The sequence below is a fragment of the Hibiscus syriacus genome, unplaced genomic scaffold (assembly GCF_006381635.1).
Source record: "Hibiscus syriacus cultivar Baekdansim isolate YM2019G1 unplaced genomic scaffold, ASM638163v2 tig00111427_pilon, whole genome shotgun sequence".
In the NCBI taxonomy this organism is placed as follows: domain Eukaryota; kingdom Viridiplantae; phylum Streptophyta; class Magnoliopsida; order Malvales; family Malvaceae; genus Hibiscus; species Hibiscus syriacus.
The window spans coordinates 5,125,868-5,143,630 of record NW_024063088.1 but is presented as its reverse complement, the minus strand read 5'-3'; the positions used below and the strand labels follow the sequence as shown (position 1 = coordinate 5,143,630).

Here is a 17,763-nt window from a genome sequence, read left to right as displayed (position 1 = left end):
ATGAATGCATCGAATGCGGAAGATAAGCTATTGTGCCCAATAACCGGACATTGCCTCGATATTTTAGAAAATCATGATGCGGTTTTGAAAAGGATGTCGACCTATTTCGGGAATCACCAGTAGTCACCCCTGAGCATACTTGTGGGAGATATACTATTGACACACTCATAAGTGAACATTGTCTTGTGTTTGAAAATATATGCAATCAATAAGTTAATCAACTAACCCTAATTTAACTAGGTGAGTTTGTCAAAGGATTTCAAGCCTAAAAGTTGTCAAAATAATGTCATTAAAAATCTAGAGGCCTAAACCTAAAAATGTATGTTCTAATATTAATCCAATTTGATTTTAACTTATTATTAAATCAAATAATCAAAATAGTCCCTTGAGCATGTAGGCGAGGGCCAACTTTGATTACTCCCTAAATTAGTGAACTAAAGTGAAATTAAACTAATGTGAAGGTTGTAATTAAAAACCTAATTAATTATGTTAAAAGAAAACCTAATTAAAAGTCTAAGGGCTAAATGGTGAAAAAAATTTAAAGTCAAGGGACTAGATCTAACTAAGGCTCTAATTATTAATCTAATTAATTTTAATCGATTATGCAATTCGAATAATTAATTCAGGACTTTGAGCAAAAGCGAAGAACAAATTAAGAATTCACCTAATTCAATGACTAAATTAAAATATAAGTAATATAGATTAAGACTAAAATATTAAAAAACTAAATCAAAATGTTTAATTTAAAATCTAAAACTCTAGGACTAATTTAAAGAAATTGAAATTAAAGACAGCAATTAAATAAAAAAAACAATTAACACATTAACATGGACCAATATTTAAACAATTTAAAAATATAGAACTAAAATTAAAACATTAAGTAAATGACTAAAATGAAAGAAATCATAACATAAGGCTTAAATTAAGAAATTGTAGGAAATCAAAGCTGGATTTTAAAAAACTAAAATGTAAATGCTGAAAAGTAAAGGAACAAATTAAAATAATAGAAATTTAAAGGGCATAAATATAAATAACAGAAAATAAATTAATCGAATCAAAAAGGAGATTAGGGGTTAATTTAATTTTATCGGACAATGAATAATGTAGATCATATCCAGGGCGGGTCACACAAGGTTGTATTAGTGTTTAATATCAACATTTAATAACAATAAATAAGTAGAAAAATAACGAAATTGATGCATCAACGCCGCTAAATATTGTAAGCATTTGTTCACATAAAGACATCATAATCTTATTAGTCTTCGGTTCTTATTTGAAGGGTTTTTATTCATACATAATTAAATATAAAAATTATAAATAGCAGCATATCTGAACCCATTGGATTCTCATCCATAGGAACTCACTCAAGAAAAGATTCTTTACTCTTTTTGCTAAATATCGCTAGAAAATTTCAGGGAAAAAAAAGAATGGGGAATAAGATGTTGAATTTCGAAGAACAGTGTAACATAGTGAACTTGTTGAAATCGTCATCTGAGCAAAAATCAATCGAAGAAACAATCACTGAATTTTCAGCAATTCCAAGCTCCGTCATTTCAATGTCTGCTATTCTCTTTCTTTTTTATTGCAGGTCAGGCTTCTCCTCCTTTTTTATTTATTTCCCCTAACGTTTTCATTTCTCTCACTCTCTCGTACGCTTTAGTGTTTTCAGATTTGAATTTCACTTCCCTCGTACGCTTCAGTATGACTTTTAGGGTTCATTTGTGAATTTTGTTCTAGTTGTTGTTTTGCTGTTTTTAATATATTTTTAAGTTTTATTTTTCATTTAAAATGGAAAAGCTGCCGAACTATTGTAAATTTTGTATGCATAGTTGTATTGGTTTTGGGTTGGAATTCAGTAATATAGTATATAGAAGTACTCTTTGCTGAAAGTGATTTGTGGTTTGAACCAACGTTTGGTGAGAACATAGGAGGTCTGAGACTGATATTAGAACTTACTGTATTTTCTGTCATGAATCTGTTCTCTATTAGGCTCTTAGGACATGAATTCTGTGTTTTGCGTTGTGAATCAATTCCATCAAGCTCCAGATTTTGCATATTATTTCATAAAATTGGTATAGTTGAACTTGATTCTTAAATTATGATTTCAATTTAATAACTTTCAGGCTTCGTTTTGATGGAATGTCTGAGAGAAAAGGTTGAGCACTTGTCGCTTATTCCTGGGATGGACAAGTCTGCTGCATTTCTTGATTATTCAAATTTACTAAAATTTAAGCTTGGTGAGGTGATGAGCATTGAAGAGGTAAATGAAATTATTGCATTTACAACAAGGAATGAATTTGTGAAAAGGTATGTTTAAAGATTATCCATTTGAATTTAGATTTCCTATTAAATCTAATGATCATTTTTCAATTCCTTGATTTCCTGTGATTATTTTGTTTGAAATATAAGAAGTTGTTGATACTGGATTTGCTGATAATAAGATGCGACTGCCACTCCAATGTGTGTTATTTAGCTGTTGTTTTACTATGTGTTAATTTCATGATGGGTCGTTTTCTGCCTGCACAAAAGCTGTAGCATCAGAAACACCTCCATATGCTACTGGGCACATTTCATAGCTGGAGCTGTTGGTGCTCTTCTGGAACTTCTATCTTTTTGTGAAATTGCTCCACTGAATTTTCTTTCAAACTAGTTACAACTATGGGGCAATTAACATTTACTTATTGCTAACTTTTGGGCCCCTTTCTTATTTTGGTCCAACTTTAACAGTGAAGTGCACTCTGCTATGTTTTTGTTTCAGTGATTAATATTTTCTCTCTTAATGTGCCATACGAATATCTTTTCTCCCCCTGATGTAAATGGTATATGATGTTTTTTATTTTCTTTTCTCCCCATATTTTTTAATTTTCCAGTTTGGTAAAATTTGATGTCCACATAGTGTTTTCAATCGGTTGATGATGCTTGTTTCTCATCCACTGGAGACGTAAATATTGGTTGTTTCAATTATTGTTGCTTTAGATTTGTATAGATAAAGCATTGGAGGGAATAACGCTTTTATGTTTTATAATAATCAGCAATTGAAACGCACAAATGATCTCTGATTTCTATCTTGTATTTCTCTGATTTTCAGGTGATACACTTGGTTCTTTTGTATATGTTCCATGTGAAGTGATTAAGCAGCGCAAGCAGCTTCAAGGCTCAGGAAACTCTTGGAATTCTGCTATCATGAAAGACCAATTGTGAATGAAATCTGGTGAACAAATGTATGGTTATTACACTGGAATGTTCCAAGCTGGATGTTCAATATGGAAAGGGCAAGGACTAAAGGGATTATATGCTGGGTTAATATTTCCTTCTTCGTATATTATATTTACTATTAGATAAATAAATACTTGGATCTCCACATGCAAACAATTATGTTGTTCAACTCTGACCACATATGATCATATACATCCTGAACGGCATATACATAGATGCTTAATATCTTGTGTCTTCCACTTCTGATTTGAATGTTTCTATCCTTTTGGGGATTTTATTCAATCTTTCAGTTTAGATGTCTGGTCCCCGAGTGCAATCTCAATATATCTTCTCTCTCTTATCATTTTTCATCTTTTGTTGTTCAGCATTCAGGGGCATCTAACAGTATGTGTCCATAAGTGCTATAGGTCTTCTGGACTGGATCCATGCAGAAGGTGCTATAGGAAACAACCTATAGTATGAAATGTGCAGAATACTGAACAAATTTTAAGGTGATTCTTGTGTTTGATTCTTTTATTAATGTTATTAGGTGTTGAAGTTGGTGTGCAATCATGATTGATTTAAAAAGGTTGTGAGCACAAATGCCATTTTTCAACTTGTATGTACATGATTTGATGCATGCTTGCTTTGTCTGGTCTTCTGTTGCTTTAATGTTTTAAGTTTTCATGTAATGGTTTTATGCACTTGTAACTAGGTTGGTAGTGTGTGATGACCATACGACTCTTTTTTCCTTTACTCACCTAAGTTGACCTACAAAGTGCAGATAATGGGGAAGACTTAAAATTCAAGGAATTAAGATGGAAAAAGACTTAACTTGAAAAGTAACAATTGTTAGTCGAGTAAACCATTCTCTAATGATTTACAAGATATGGGCTTAAGGAAATCAACTTAGACTAACTTCTTTAAACTACAAATGAAGGAAATATTTTTGTACAAGTGGATTTTTATTTTTTTATCTCATTGTTTATTTTATTGCACTTTAATTGTTGGCATTCAATGAGCTAAATGCTTGTTTCTCAATGGCCTTGAATTTCATGTTTGTTGCATATATCTTAATCAAATTTCTATTCCTTGTTTTAGGTTTATACCAGCATGTCACCTATAGTCCATATTGTTAATGTTGGGTCAGCTAACACAGAATCCCTTGCAAATGTCACTGTAAATGCTATTCCTATTAATCTTTGAAATTGACTATTTTAGATGCATGCATATCTTTAAAAGTTGACAATGAATAAAGTAAAACTTTATTCCTCTAAATATTATTTTTTCCAACAGTGTTTTACTTTAGGATAACGGTGGAGTGGAGATTTTTTTATGTTTCCATTTGATGTAAACATTTCGGTTGTTTCATTTCAAAAGGCATGTTTAAATGTTCATTTCAAAAGGCATGTTTCCATTTTGATGTAAACAATTTTCTATTGTGTTTCTTCTGTAAGGATTCTACATGTTTTCATGGAGGCATTTGGTTTGATGACTCCTTGGCCATTGTCATAGTTAATCAATATACTTCTTTGTGTCATTTGTTGATTTTTTTTTCCTGTGAGTTCTTTGATGGTGTTTTGGTCCCTTCTGTGTTTGTTTTATTTTTACATAGTTGGTTCTTTCTAGTTGGTTTGTGAATAGGCTTTGATTGTACCTAATTATATCTTCTTGTTTTCAAGGAAGTTTCACTTTGAGTCTTTTATGTTCCTTGAGGATACTTCTTACTATTATATTTTAAATTTGCAAGTCATTTCAAGTTTTTTATTATTAATAAAATCGGGTCAGCTAACCAATGAAATGTTATAGTTTCTGAATATTATTGAATTAAAATAAAATAAAATAAAATGTTTATATAAATGAATTAGTACATGAGGCATTGAATTTTTATACTCATGTGATTGTTTAAATGGTGGGGTTAGAGTTCTTTTGGTACGGGAGTAGAACATGCCGGCGGATTTTGTGTCATGGTGATTTTGGGTTTAACATTTTTACATTGGGATATTGCAGGTCCTTTCGGTCCATTATACATCATACGTAATGTCAATGTTGGAAAGTTCCACATTTTCGCATGGCAAACCACCACTACAAATAATACTTACAGCTTCTGGAAGTGCAGATGTGCCACGAATGTTCTTGAAGCTAGTATTGCTTAGATTAACTTTTGATTCTTCCTGCATAAACAAAATAATGTTTCCATGATTGATTAACTATTTTCACTACATTAGGATTTTGAGTACTATACCCATACCTAGGGCTGAGCAACGAAACCGAGAAAACCCAAAAACCGACACGAACCGAGTGAAACGGTTCGGTTCGGTTTTCGGGTTGGTTTGAATATTCAAATCTTCTAATTCGGTTCGGTTCGGATTTTCCATATGAACCCATTTGTTCCATATTGAACCGGATAAAAAAATTGGTTCAGTCTCCACCCGGTTACCCACTTAGGCACTTATCTTTACGGCCTTATCCATAAGCGATATTTTCTCCACTGTTCTCCAGCCCGTCACTCAGCCCTCAGCCGTTATTGATTCTATGAACAATCTGACCATCTCGATCGTATGGCCGCTTCTCTTCCTCTTTCTGGTCCACGGTTCTCACTGCTTCTACCTTCCCGGTGTCGCCCCCGAAGACTTCCAGAAGGTAGACTTCCGGTTTCTCCCTGTGTTTCTTTCTTTGTTTTGCTTGATCTTGTTTGAATTTGCTTGAGAATAATAGGATTCAAATAAGATCCTTCCTGGAGGGAAAATTAATGAAATTTTTGTGTTGGAAATGGAAATAACTTGTCTGATTCAGCTAGGTTTTTTCATTAGAATAAGTTAACTATATTTTTCGCTTGTTGATTTCGTTGTCCGTTTCATTATTTTATTTGAAAACGTTGAGCGTGGACTGATTTAGCTAATTTGTAGTTTTATTCCATTTTTGGCTTTCATCTAAGGCATCTGTAATTGTACTTTATGCTGATCATGTTCTTTAATGCTACCTAGAATAATTGTTGGTTAAGATTTAGGAACTGTATCCTAGAAAGAGGTTTAATATACACAATCTGGTTTTTAATTTGTATCTTCAGTCTAACCTCTTTTGCTTTTGATAGGATTCATATAGATCGCCACTAGAATGGTAGTTAATGAAAAATTTGTGTTGGAAATGGAAATTACATCTCAGATTCAGCTAGGTCGTTCAAATTAGAAGTTAGAACAAGTTAACTTCATTTCACTTGATTTCGGTTTCAGTTTTTCCCCTTTTATTTGAAAACGTCGAGCATGCACCCTTTTAGCTAATTTATAATTTTATTCCATCCTTGCATTTATCATAGGCATTTGAGATTCCACTCTATGCTGTTAATCAAAATGTGAAATAATGTTGCTTTTAACATAAAATATGGACTGTTTTTGATTCGTTAATGTGTTGGTTTAGATTCTGATCTGGGTGATGGAGAGCTGACTGTTAAGCTAAACTTGAAGGCTGAAAAGTTTTCAGCATCTGCAGAAGAAAAGCTTGAGGCTGCTGGTTGTTCTCTCATGCATGGATGATTATAGTTTCAAGCAAGTTTTTATTTAACTTTGATTGTTGAATTACACTTTGCTTTGGTTGTTTAATTTGTAGTGTGAACCGAACAATATGTGGATTATAGTTTTGTATGGATTATAGATGTGGAATGTGGATCATCCATAGCAATGTGGATTATAGATTTTGTATGGATTATATATGTGTTTACTAAGATTATATATGTGGATTATATGTGTTTTCTGCAAAGTAATTTTTTTTAATTTATAGTTTCAAGTGAATTTTTCATTGAAAATAAAAGTATTTTAGATTTAATGGTTCTCATTTGGACGGCCCTAGATGGGAAGGGGAAAACCCTAACTGTATTTAATTCTGCATGTGGGTATGTCCTGGGTTTTGATTGTAAATCGGTTGTGGGATTAGATGAATTTGATGTAATGCTAAATGGGCCGGTTGATTGGGTTTATTGGTTAAAGTATTGGGTCTGATGGGTTTAGGTTTTGTACATGGCTTGTATTTGGACATTTGAGATTGGTTTAAAAAAATGTTTCCGGTTTATTGAAACCCGAATTACTGAACCGAATCGAAAAATTCGGTTTCACATATTTCAGTTTTTTAACCATTCGGTTTCGGTTTAAATTTTAAAAAATATTTTATTTCGGTTCGGTTTAATTTTTAGTAGAAAACCGAACTGAACCGAATACACCGTTGGGCATACCTAAGTAAAAAGTCGATTAAACTGATAAAATCGAATAAAAATCGATTGATTCAATCTACACATTTAAATCAATTTCATTGTCGATTTTAAAAATTTATATTAAATAAATTGATTTTATCTTTTTTAAATTTGAGGTTCTCAATTTTTCTATAAAAATGAATATTAATTTTAGATTATTTTTACAATGAACGTGACTCTTAAATTGAGGAAAAAAATTAATTTTACCTTTTAACTAATAAAATTTAATGCTAATGATTACGATGTTGATGTGTCAGTTTATGATACTGAATGGTAGTCTAAGCTGTTGACATGACGATCTACGGTTGCACTGATATGGCAAATAGATTAAATTAATTTTTTAATCGAGTTCGAGAGTCAATTTTTTTTTTTAAATTCACGTTTATTTAATTTTAAAAAATAAAAATTATTTTAAATTTAAATATAAAAATAAACAAATATTATAAAAATAAATATTAGAAATAAAAAATTGAATTACTAAAAAGGTTGAAGTATTATATAAAAATTAAAAAATATATCAAACCTATAAAATAATAAATTTTTAATTTTTTTTAAAATATATTATACACAATATATACAAAGATAAGATGAATAGAAGAGGAGCGAGTGAGAGATAACCATCCCTGAAAATTTTAAATTCTCATATATTATAGTATATTTTCATCCCTTAAAATTTTATAAGTTTGTCTATCTTAAAATTATATAAGTTCATCTCTCCTAATATAATCTTGCATCGTCTCTAAATATATACATGTACCTTATAGACAGAAAATCAACTTAATCACATTCATATAGTCGAATTAACAAAATCAGTATGCTTTTAATTTCATATACACTTCTATATCATACGTGTACGCATATTAAACATGATTTTTTATCATATAATCACATCATCAATACTTGTACAAAATATTCTTACTAAAATAATCAAGACTTATAAATTTTATATCTAAATATAATTAAAAAAAATTATATCAATATACACAACTAATCATATTAACCTTTTCTTTTATCCATAAAAGTTGACATTCCACATTACCCCCTTCCTTAAACCTCCTATCACATCCCTTGTCCCCTAATATTAACTATTATTATTCTTAACCTCTAGTTCTATCCTTTTACTAATATTCTATGAAAAAGTCTTTAGCCTCTTCTTCTGCCATACCATCGTTACCAGTAAATAATATGAATAGTTTTGTTTTTAATAAGAAAAAAGTAAACCCATATTTTCTTCTTTCTAGAAAATTTGCATCTTCTAAGACATTCCATGTGCATCCTTATGCCCAGTGATGAATCTACTGTACGTTAGGGTGGGCACGTGCTTATTCTGAAATTTAATTTTTTTACATTAGTCGTTCATTTTATTAATGGTGTTTATCCTAAAATTTTATCTTTGATTATCTCATATGAATATTTATTATTATTAATATATATGTGTTCATCCTGAAAAATATCCTGAAAAATATTTATGGATCTACAATTGTTTATGCTTTTGCTTTGTAAAACTGTGCTTCCCTTAATGCATAATGACTGCATGACAACATGCTCTATGGCTTCATCATATAATATTATTGCAGAGAAAGCCATGGTTCTGATGCATAAAAAGAGTCTAAGGTGAGAACAAAACACAGCATGGATCCCAATCACTACAAAGGAATCATAATAATACAGGGATGACGTAAAACTAATACATCATTAATGACAAATTCACAACTTTTTCACCGACACAGGAAGAACGGTCAAGATCTCGCCATTTCCCCTCTCGGCCACTGCTTTCAATTTTGAGACGATGTAAAGAAAGTATTTTTGGGCATTTAGACACGTGAACTCCTCGTGACTCCAATGAGCATTGCTTTTTGTGCTCTTTTATTTGTTTATTTATTGCTTTATCGAATCCCGTTGCCATAATAGCATTGCATTTGCATGGTGCAGTTCTCTTTTCTTCAGCTTTTCATCTTCTGTCATTAAAAGTGTTTTACAACAAGGTCAAGTCTAGTAAAATTAAAAGTAGTTGCTTGATCCTATAGTTTTGTGGCTCCTACTTGATCAGATGTAACCTTTAATAAGTAGTGCCGAAACCCAGATCAGATATTTGTCTTTTTTAGATGAAAACTTCATTTCTTGGAGCTGTATGTGCTTAAAAGATATCTGCATTCTGCAACTGAACATATGAAGTTAATGTGATTCTCCCTTTCCCATAAATGTTTTCTACCACCACTTGTCAATGTTCATCTTCGTTTTTTGAGTTTTAACCAAGTAGATGTCACGAATGGAGACTTCCAGGGTTGGTTTCTGTTTATTGCTTTCTGCAATTTTCATGGTTGTTCCTGTTTCAATAGCTCACCTTACTCCAAGTGAAACCAGGCTTCTTTTCCAAGTTAAAAGACTCCTCCAATACCCTGAAGTTCTTCAAGGATGGACAAGATGGACCAACTTGTGTTATCTTCCTCCTTCTCCTTCTCTCAGCGTCGTCTGTTTAAACAGTCGAGTGACTGAGTTAACTATCGTTGGAAACAAGAGCTCTTCAGCTGGACCGGCTTTGTTGGACAAATTCTCCATTGATGCATTGTTCACTGTCCTCACCAGGTTGTCTGATCTGAAAGCATTGTCCTTGGTGTCCTTGGGGTTATGGGGTCCCTTACCACTAAAAATCGACAGGTTTCGTTCACTCCAATCTCTCAACATGACCTTGAATTTCGTCTCCGGGGAGATCCCAAAGCAGATTGCCTGGCTCCGGAATCTAACCAGTCTGGTTTTGGCTGACAATCTATTCAATGGGAGTGTTCCGGATCTTACAAGCTTAACATTCCTTCAAGAGCTGAGCTTGGAAGGCAATCGCCTTGGACCTCAACTTCCTTCATTAAGCCAGAGTCTTGTAAGTATAACGTTAAGCAACAATTCTTTTAGATCTGAAATCCCTTCAGGATTGAAGAGATTCAATCGGCTTCAGAAGCTGGATATCTATTCCAATAGATTTGTCGGGCCAATCCCATCGTTTCTATTCTCCATGGCTTCGATTCAGTATCTTAATTTGGCACAAAACCAATTAAGCGGGGCACTTCCTTCGACCACATCTTGTAGTAAGAGCCTCACCTTTGTGGATATCTCAGACAACCATTTGATAGGAAAACTCCCATCATGCATAGGATCAAATTCCAAGAACAGGACAGTCTTTAGTTCATGGAATTGTCTGTCTGCTGAGAAATTGAATCGCCAGCATCCTTATTCTGTCTGCAACAAACAAGCATTTGCTGTTAAACCAGTCGAACGGAAGAAGCAGGAGCCCGGGATCAACTTTGGCCTAATACTCGGTATCATTGGAGGTGTTGTCATGGCAGGAGCTATTGTTTTGTTAATTCTGGTCATTGTTAGAAGATCAAGAAGATGTGAAGATGCAAATGATGACAGATCCATTGCAGACAAAATGTCGGTTCGTAGCTCTCCGAAACCAGCCATTGATTCAAGTAAGACCATCTAATTTTGTGCCTTTCTTCAAAAGCATCAACTCAACACCAAATTTGCTACACCACAGGGCGTGTTCCCCAGACAATGAGATCGGCTGCAATTGGACTTCCTCGATATCGTGTTTTCAGCTTGGAAGAAATTGAAGATGCAACCTACAACTTCGACCCATCAAATTTTATGGGAGAAGGATCCCAAGGACAGGTAAAATATTTGTGCTAAATGTCATTAAAGGTTACATTCAAGTTGAATTATTGGGTACTTCTGATGTTTGCAGCTCTATAAAGGTTGGCTTGTAGATGGCTCAGTGGTGGTGGTAAAATGTTTGAAACTAAAGCAGAAGCATGCACCTCAAAATCTGATGCAACACATGGAAGTTTTGTCCAAGCTAAGGCATCGGCATTTGGTTAGCGTTCTGGGACATTGTATTGTTACTTATCAGGACCATCCCAACATTGCCAGTACAGTGTTTATTGTTTTTGAGCACATTTCCAACAGATCACTCAAGGACTATCTTACTGGTAAAGCTTCACCCCTCAAATACTTTGGCCGACACGACAAAAGCATATTGGTTTTATGTCCTTGAAGAAGACAATTTACTTTTGATTTGATATGCCAGATTGGAGAAAGAAAGAAATACTGAAATGGCCACAGAGAATGGCAATCACCATCGGAGCTGCAAGAGGAGTCGAATTCTTGCACACAGGGATTTCACCTGGCATTTACGGAAACGATTTAAAGATTGATAATATTATGTTGGATGAGACTCTTACTGCCAAAATTAGTGATTATAACATCCCCTTGCCACTTAAGGTATGGTAAACAATAGCAAATTTACATTGCAACTATTCACATTATTCCTGAATTTGATAATGTTGTAATTTTTCATGTGTTTCCTTATTGTAATTGCAGACAGGTTCAGAAAGCCCCCTTGCCAATCGTCTTAGCAGGTAATGTCTCTCTCCCATCTTGTCCACTTCAATTTCCACCGAAGCAATGCAACAACTTGAAACTCAAAACCCTTCCTGCAGTGATGAGAATGGTGAGAAGGAAGATATTTATCAACTGGGGATTCTTCTGCTACAAGTTATTACAGGGAAACTGGCAACATTCACAAGTGAACTGGATGAGCTTAAACATCAGGTATGAGAAGTTTATTTGTTCTACTTCTCTCACGTGGCGCTTATAAAAACACAAAACACACTGAATTACCAGTTGCAAATGCTCCAGTTGCAGCTGGAAAAGAGCTTGGCTGAAGGACCAGCAAAGTTGAGAGGTGTGATAGACCCCTTGATAAGGGGCACTTTCGCATATGGCTCGATGAAAACCACTGTCCAATTCACCATCAATTGCCTGTCCAAAGATTCAACCAAGCGCCCTTCTATTGAAGACGTTCTTTGGAATTTGCAATACTCGATCCAAGTTCAGGAAGGATGGAGCAGCAGCGGAAACCTTGCCACATATTTGTAATACTTCAGCAAACCATGAATTATCATCTTCTGTAACTTTACAGCTGTTGCAAAAAAACAAACAAACAAATGTGCATGCATTTCCACCTGTATTTACACAAGATTCCTTGCCAAAATCAACATCATGACAAGTTCCCCACATGGCAACATGGTCCACCATCATCCCCCCATTAAGGCTTTTTGCACCAAAAAGAAAGTTTAAACCACCCATCGAACAAACGAAGCACATGAAGATACGACAAATCATTTCAATAAAAGGGAGCGTTATCCGTCCTTAAAAAACAAACCAACATAATAAATAAAGTCTAAATAGTTTGCAACACATCTTTTCAGTGTCAATGTTATTTAGACATAAAGGGGCATCGGATTATTGATCCATGAGCGGGTGAGCTGTCAATCAGCAGTCCAGCTCTGCTCCACAATCTCACGCACTCTCCTATTGTATTCACGCTTATTCTCACTAAACATCCGGGCAGCTTCGGAATTTGCTGGAGAATTTGGGTTTGGGTCACAAAGCAATGACTGCATACACAAAATAATATCATTAACAGCCAGCTTTTCAAAGGCACAACCAGTGTTTCAATATCAACAACATGAGGCAGATAGTAGTAGATCATGACAAGCTTGAATTAGAATCATATTTATACTTTAAACTATACTTCTCTGATAGCTGCAAATGAATGTCTGAGAACTGTACCATTACCTGAATAGATGTCAGTATTGCAGCTACATCGTAAATTGGACTCCACTGATTTTGTAGAATGTCCAAACAGATGCTTCCATCTGCATAAACTGAAAAAATCGAAGGATAAAATAGTGATTACAACAAGATCAGCTACACTAGCCTCACAAATTTAAGAAAACCGAAACCCGAGTTGAACATGTAACATGTTAATCCACATCACATTGAAATTGTCTATTGGATATGTAAGCGGATGGCTCGTGCCTACGACAGAAACAACTATAAAAAAAATGGGTACCTATTGGATATTTGAGCAGGGTTCTAGTCTTTCATATATCACAAGTATTCAAATAATTAGGTTTACTGATTCAAAGGTATAGCCTGGATAAAAGATAACAGCATGATGGGTGACAAACATAAACACTACAGTTCACCTTATATATCATTACAACTGTCATGAAAGAAAGGATAAGCTTATCTTACACTAATTATTTACAAGTTACAGATAATGGTAAAAAATTTAAAACTGCAGGGTACGCAAGAAAACATGAAAATGAAAATGTCAATGTAGCTAAAGAATAGGTTTTTTCTGGAGGCTCACTGTTAGGATGGAACATTCGAGATACAAAACGAACGGTCGGTGGCTTGTTTGGATAATCTTCCGAGAACTGAAGTGTCAGTTTAAACGTACCTGAAGGATCAAAATATCAAGATATAGATTATTCACAGTTCTTAGCAAATACCTACATCCTATGATAAATTATCCAAAGAAATAGCTCAAATGATCCTAAAATACTAGTATTTCAAACTAAAATTTACAAGAGAAATTAGCACAACCATTAATCACAGTCCTGGTTTGAAGATTCAAATGCATAGACGAAAGGGCAAAGTCCATTTCTTAAGAGCATTCTTAAAATGATTTCAGGGTCATAGGATCTCAAAAATTTCCCCAAGGTTCTAGTCCATCACAAGATTGTTTAACATCACCTGCTTCATTATTAACAAGAAGAATAACTCTTAAGTGACCATTACTGATGCCACTCCTATCAAATAAATCTAACCTTCAGTATTTTGCATGAAGTACCTGCTCATAAGATTCACAGAAACTCTGTTCTACTTTTTAGGCCAAAACTTACCTCATTATAGGGGGGAAACTCACCATTCACAAAACCATACAGAAAATGTAGACAAAAAAAGGAAAGAGGTAAAGCAATTAACCTATTAATGCATAGTAAATAGATAATGAGTATGGGGCAGTAGAATTACTGGAGACTTGTGCCCAATAAGATCATAACAACATACGCACATAGCAATGTTCTAAAGAGACAAGCAAACAAATACACCAAACACATACATGAAATCTGATACTTCAGAAAGAAATATCCACCAGAATTTACTTTACCTCCATCCCATGGGGTGTCATCAGGCCTGCAAATCCATTAAGCAAAGTCGTTAGCACAATGCTACTTAATCTTCATATAAAAAAGGGCAAAAATTCAAACAACAAAAAAATCGTCGTTCAAGTCTTATTTTTCCACATACCCAAATATAACAGCATTCCAGAACATAATATTGTTATCTTGAGGAGCACCACTAATTCCTGCAGGAGGATCTTGTTGCAGCCTCTTAAAATCCCTCATCAGTCTCTTCCTTGATGGAGTTGACATCCTCACCGCCTGCAAATTTAAAGGAGGCCAACCCAAATCAATACAACTAGCATATAGTGAACAATAGAAGAAACTAGAGTTACTTAACATAAACATCAAACATATTAGCTTAAAACCAGAGTTCCGGAACTATGCCAAGTTCTGTTAGAAGATTTGCTTTGTAACTTTACAAGCAGATCAACAAACAAACCTCAATCTTCTACTTTGAAACGCAAGCAGAGATTTAATCATGCAACACACAATAGAAACTCTAACTGCAATCCCGAATATTTGAACTAAACAATTCCAACTTGAAATTCAAGCTCTAATCATGGAGAAAAGACAATTTGCAGACTCATCATATAGGAAAACATGATACTATAATTCTCCGGATACATTACGCAACGAAGAGAAAGAGCAAAGATGACATAAACCATACTTTTGCTTTTAAGTTTTGTTCTGGACACGGATTAAGCAGATCACAACCACTGAAAAATTAATCAAAATTAAAGCTAATTCATTCCTAAAAATATCAGATAAAACAAGCGTCTAAAAATATCTAAGAGAATCTAACCATAAAGAGTTAAAATCACCATGGAGATCAGCTGAAAAACACACATCTAATTAATACCCAAAGGAAACCAATCCTAGATCCCTAAAACTTACATAACACAAGATCCATAACCACAATAACAACGATAAAAAAACCCAATGCTTCAACCTATCTAGCAATCAAACCCAAAAGGAAGAAAAAATCCAATCAAAGAAACAGAAAACAACGACAAAATGAAGAGGAGAGAGAAAAAGGGTCTTACTTTCTGAGTAAACGCAGTGAGTTAACAAGGATTCTCCGAAAGAAAGCTTCAGAATCACAACGAGTTAACAAAAGATGATAAACGAAGGAACAATTTTTCCTTCCCAATAAAAAAACGGAATATAATATCAGAGAAACAATTATTTATTCGTTCCTTTTGATTAATTGTAGACCGAGTGAGGCGGATTTGGCAAATAATTCAGGTTGGTGGATTATTTGTCCCAATAGGTAATATAAAATTTATTTTGAAATTTACGGTAAATAGTACAATGTCATAGAATTCATCACGCTGGTATAACAAGTTTTATAGGATATATTTTTAATAGGTTTGTCACGTGAGTTTCACAATCTGAATTAATTTAATATATCTTAAGGAACTCGTCATGCGGTATGACGAGTCCAATAAAAAATATTTTTAAAAATTTTTAAATGTGTTGACTGTTAGATTGACCGTTGTTAAACGGATAATTTTATTTTTAAAAATTCAATAGAACTCATCATGTCGATGTGATGAGTTACAACGACTAAAAATTTAACATACATAACACACATCTTTCATCTCTTACACACACAAAACACTTCTTTCATCATCAATCTCTTACACAATAAACTCCTTTCTTCTAACCAAATATATTTCAAACAATGAGCAACAAATTCTTCACAATTGTCCATTATAATGGCGAACTTCTACAAATTGATGTTGGTATTGTGTTTAAGTCACACAGACCCATCAATATGATGTTCCCTGTAGATGTATCTCATCGCCAAATAAAGCAAAAAAATTGAGAGAAAACTTGGAGTTTATGTTATATGTTTAAGTTATTGGCACATGATCTCCTCAAATTTAATCACATATGAAAAAGTCCAGCTTGATTATGGCGACAATGTCGCTGTTATGGTTGGACTTCATCAATCATCAAATAATAATATGGTGGGATTTACGTCAAAACCACGATTGCAACTGATATTACGACCTCATCAGTACCATCTCGAAGAATAGAAAAGTAGGACCATCTGAACCACATGCAAGTGATGTTGATGATAACCTTGTTGGACGGTTCGATGAAAGCCTTGCTGAATTTAGCGAGGATGATAAAGATATTGTTCCATTGCTAGACGATGACGACACACCATTAGTTTATGAGTCCGATGTTTTTAGGTTGCTTTAGAGGGACAAGGTGTGGATGTTGAGCTTGCTTTATGGGAGGCAACTCTTTCAAAATGTCAATGCTTGCAGAATGCTCTAAATGTTTGGACAAAAACATACCCTTATCCTAAAATGCCTCGCCATGATTTGCCTCGGTATCATCATGCAGTTGTAATGCATGAAATTAACTACGATGCTAAACGGAATCCTGAAATATATGATATGCTAAAGTTATGTGCTGCCCACTGGGGTTCTTCATACGAGTGGTCATCTGAGTTGGCCATTGGGTGTCAGTTTGAAACAAAAAAATAGGCACAACTAACAATCAATGAGTACCACATAAAAGCTCATTTTCAATTCTATGTGGTGGAGTCGGATCCAAAGACTTATTTCGTATGGTGTATACACCATGGTATTGGTTGTAAATGGAGGATACGAGTATCATACCTACAACGGAAGATGTTATGGGAAGTCACAAGGTTTAATGCACATCACGCATGTACAATAACCTCCTTGACACAAGATCATAGACATTTAGATTCGGATGTCATATGACCTTATGTGAAGCTGTTGGTGAAACAAAATCCAAGAGTGCCCATTTCTGTGTTAGTGACATCTATTTGGAATACATTTGGTTATATTCTGACTTATTACAAGGCATGGATGACTAAACAGAAAGCAATGACCTTGTTGTATGGTAATTGGGATCAGTCATATAATGAGCTACCACGTCTGCTGCAAGCAATAAAATGTTTCATCTCTAGAACCATTGTTAGGTACTATTCTCGTCCTGCAGTCACACTTAAGGGATTTGTTATCCCCGAGAAGAGAATTTTTGGTGGCTTGTTATGGGCGTTTAAGTCAGCTATCGAAGGGTTTAGATTTTGCAAACAAATGATTCAAGTCGATGTCACTTTCTTGTATGGGCTCTACAGATACATCTTGATGATAGCCGTTGCACAAGATGGAGATGAAAATATTTTCCCCATTTCCTTCACCGTTGTTAAAAATGAATCAGAAGAAACTTGGACTTTTTTTCTCTCCAACTTGTGTTCCCACGTTATCACTCAAGATGGGGTTTATGATCTCTGATTGGTCACCTGGG

The 17,763-nt window shown here is 34.2% G+C and overlaps 2 protein-coding genes and 2 long non-coding RNA genes across 5 annotated transcripts; 2 read left to right on the top strand and 2 right to left on the bottom strand.

Annotated features, from left to right (window-relative positions):
* Positions 1–499: 499 nt before the first annotated feature.
* Positions 500–15,557, bottom strand: LOC120163071. The gene is made up of 3 exons (XR_005519619.1): positions 15,436–15,557; positions 2,525–2,529; positions 500–513 (listed from the first exon to the last, which is right to left on the bottom strand). It is a non-coding gene; the product is annotated as an uncharacterized LOC120163071 (long non-coding RNA).
* LOC120163072 lies at positions 2,318–6,888 on the top strand. Its single transcript, XR_005519620.1, has 5 exons — positions 2,318–2,588; positions 3,089–3,707; positions 4,297–4,374; positions 5,206–5,838; positions 6,613–6,888. It is a non-coding gene; the product is annotated as an uncharacterized LOC120163072 (long non-coding RNA).
* LOC120163069 (probable LRR receptor-like serine/threonine-protein kinase At1g14390) lies at positions 9,552–12,448 on the top strand. Of its 2 annotated transcripts, none has more exons than XM_039173088.1 (7): positions 9,552–10,902; positions 10,971–11,104; positions 11,178–11,421; positions 11,520–11,713; positions 11,813–11,850; positions 11,932–12,043; positions 12,137–12,448. In XM_039173088.1, exons 1-7 carry the CDS (start codon positions 9,699–9,701, stop codon positions 12,368–12,370), a joined length of 2,160 nt encoding a protein of 719 aa, XP_039029019.1. In that variant the 5' UTR covers positions 9,552–9,698; the 3' UTR covers positions 12,371–12,448. The 2 variants fall into 2 exon arrangements, with proteins under 2 accessions (XP_039029019.1, XP_039029020.1); XM_039173089.1 differs by having other exon boundaries at positions 9,562–10,902; positions 11,813–11,822; positions 11,916–12,043; positions 12,137–12,447.
* On the bottom strand, positions 12,641–15,653 carry LOC120163070 (ubiquitin-conjugating enzyme E2 2-like). Its single transcript, XM_039173090.1, has 6 exons — positions 15,513–15,653; positions 14,594–14,727; positions 14,454–14,479; positions 13,653–13,742; positions 13,073–13,161; positions 12,641–12,891 (listed from the first exon to the last, which is right to left on the bottom strand). The coding sequence occupies exons 2-6, from the start codon at positions 14,716–14,718 to the stop codon at positions 12,763–12,765; spliced, it is 459 nt and encodes a 152-aa protein (XP_039029021.1). The 5' UTR covers positions 14,719–14,727; positions 15,513–15,653; the 3' UTR covers positions 12,641–12,762.
* Positions 15,654–17,763: the final 2,110 nt, after the last annotated feature.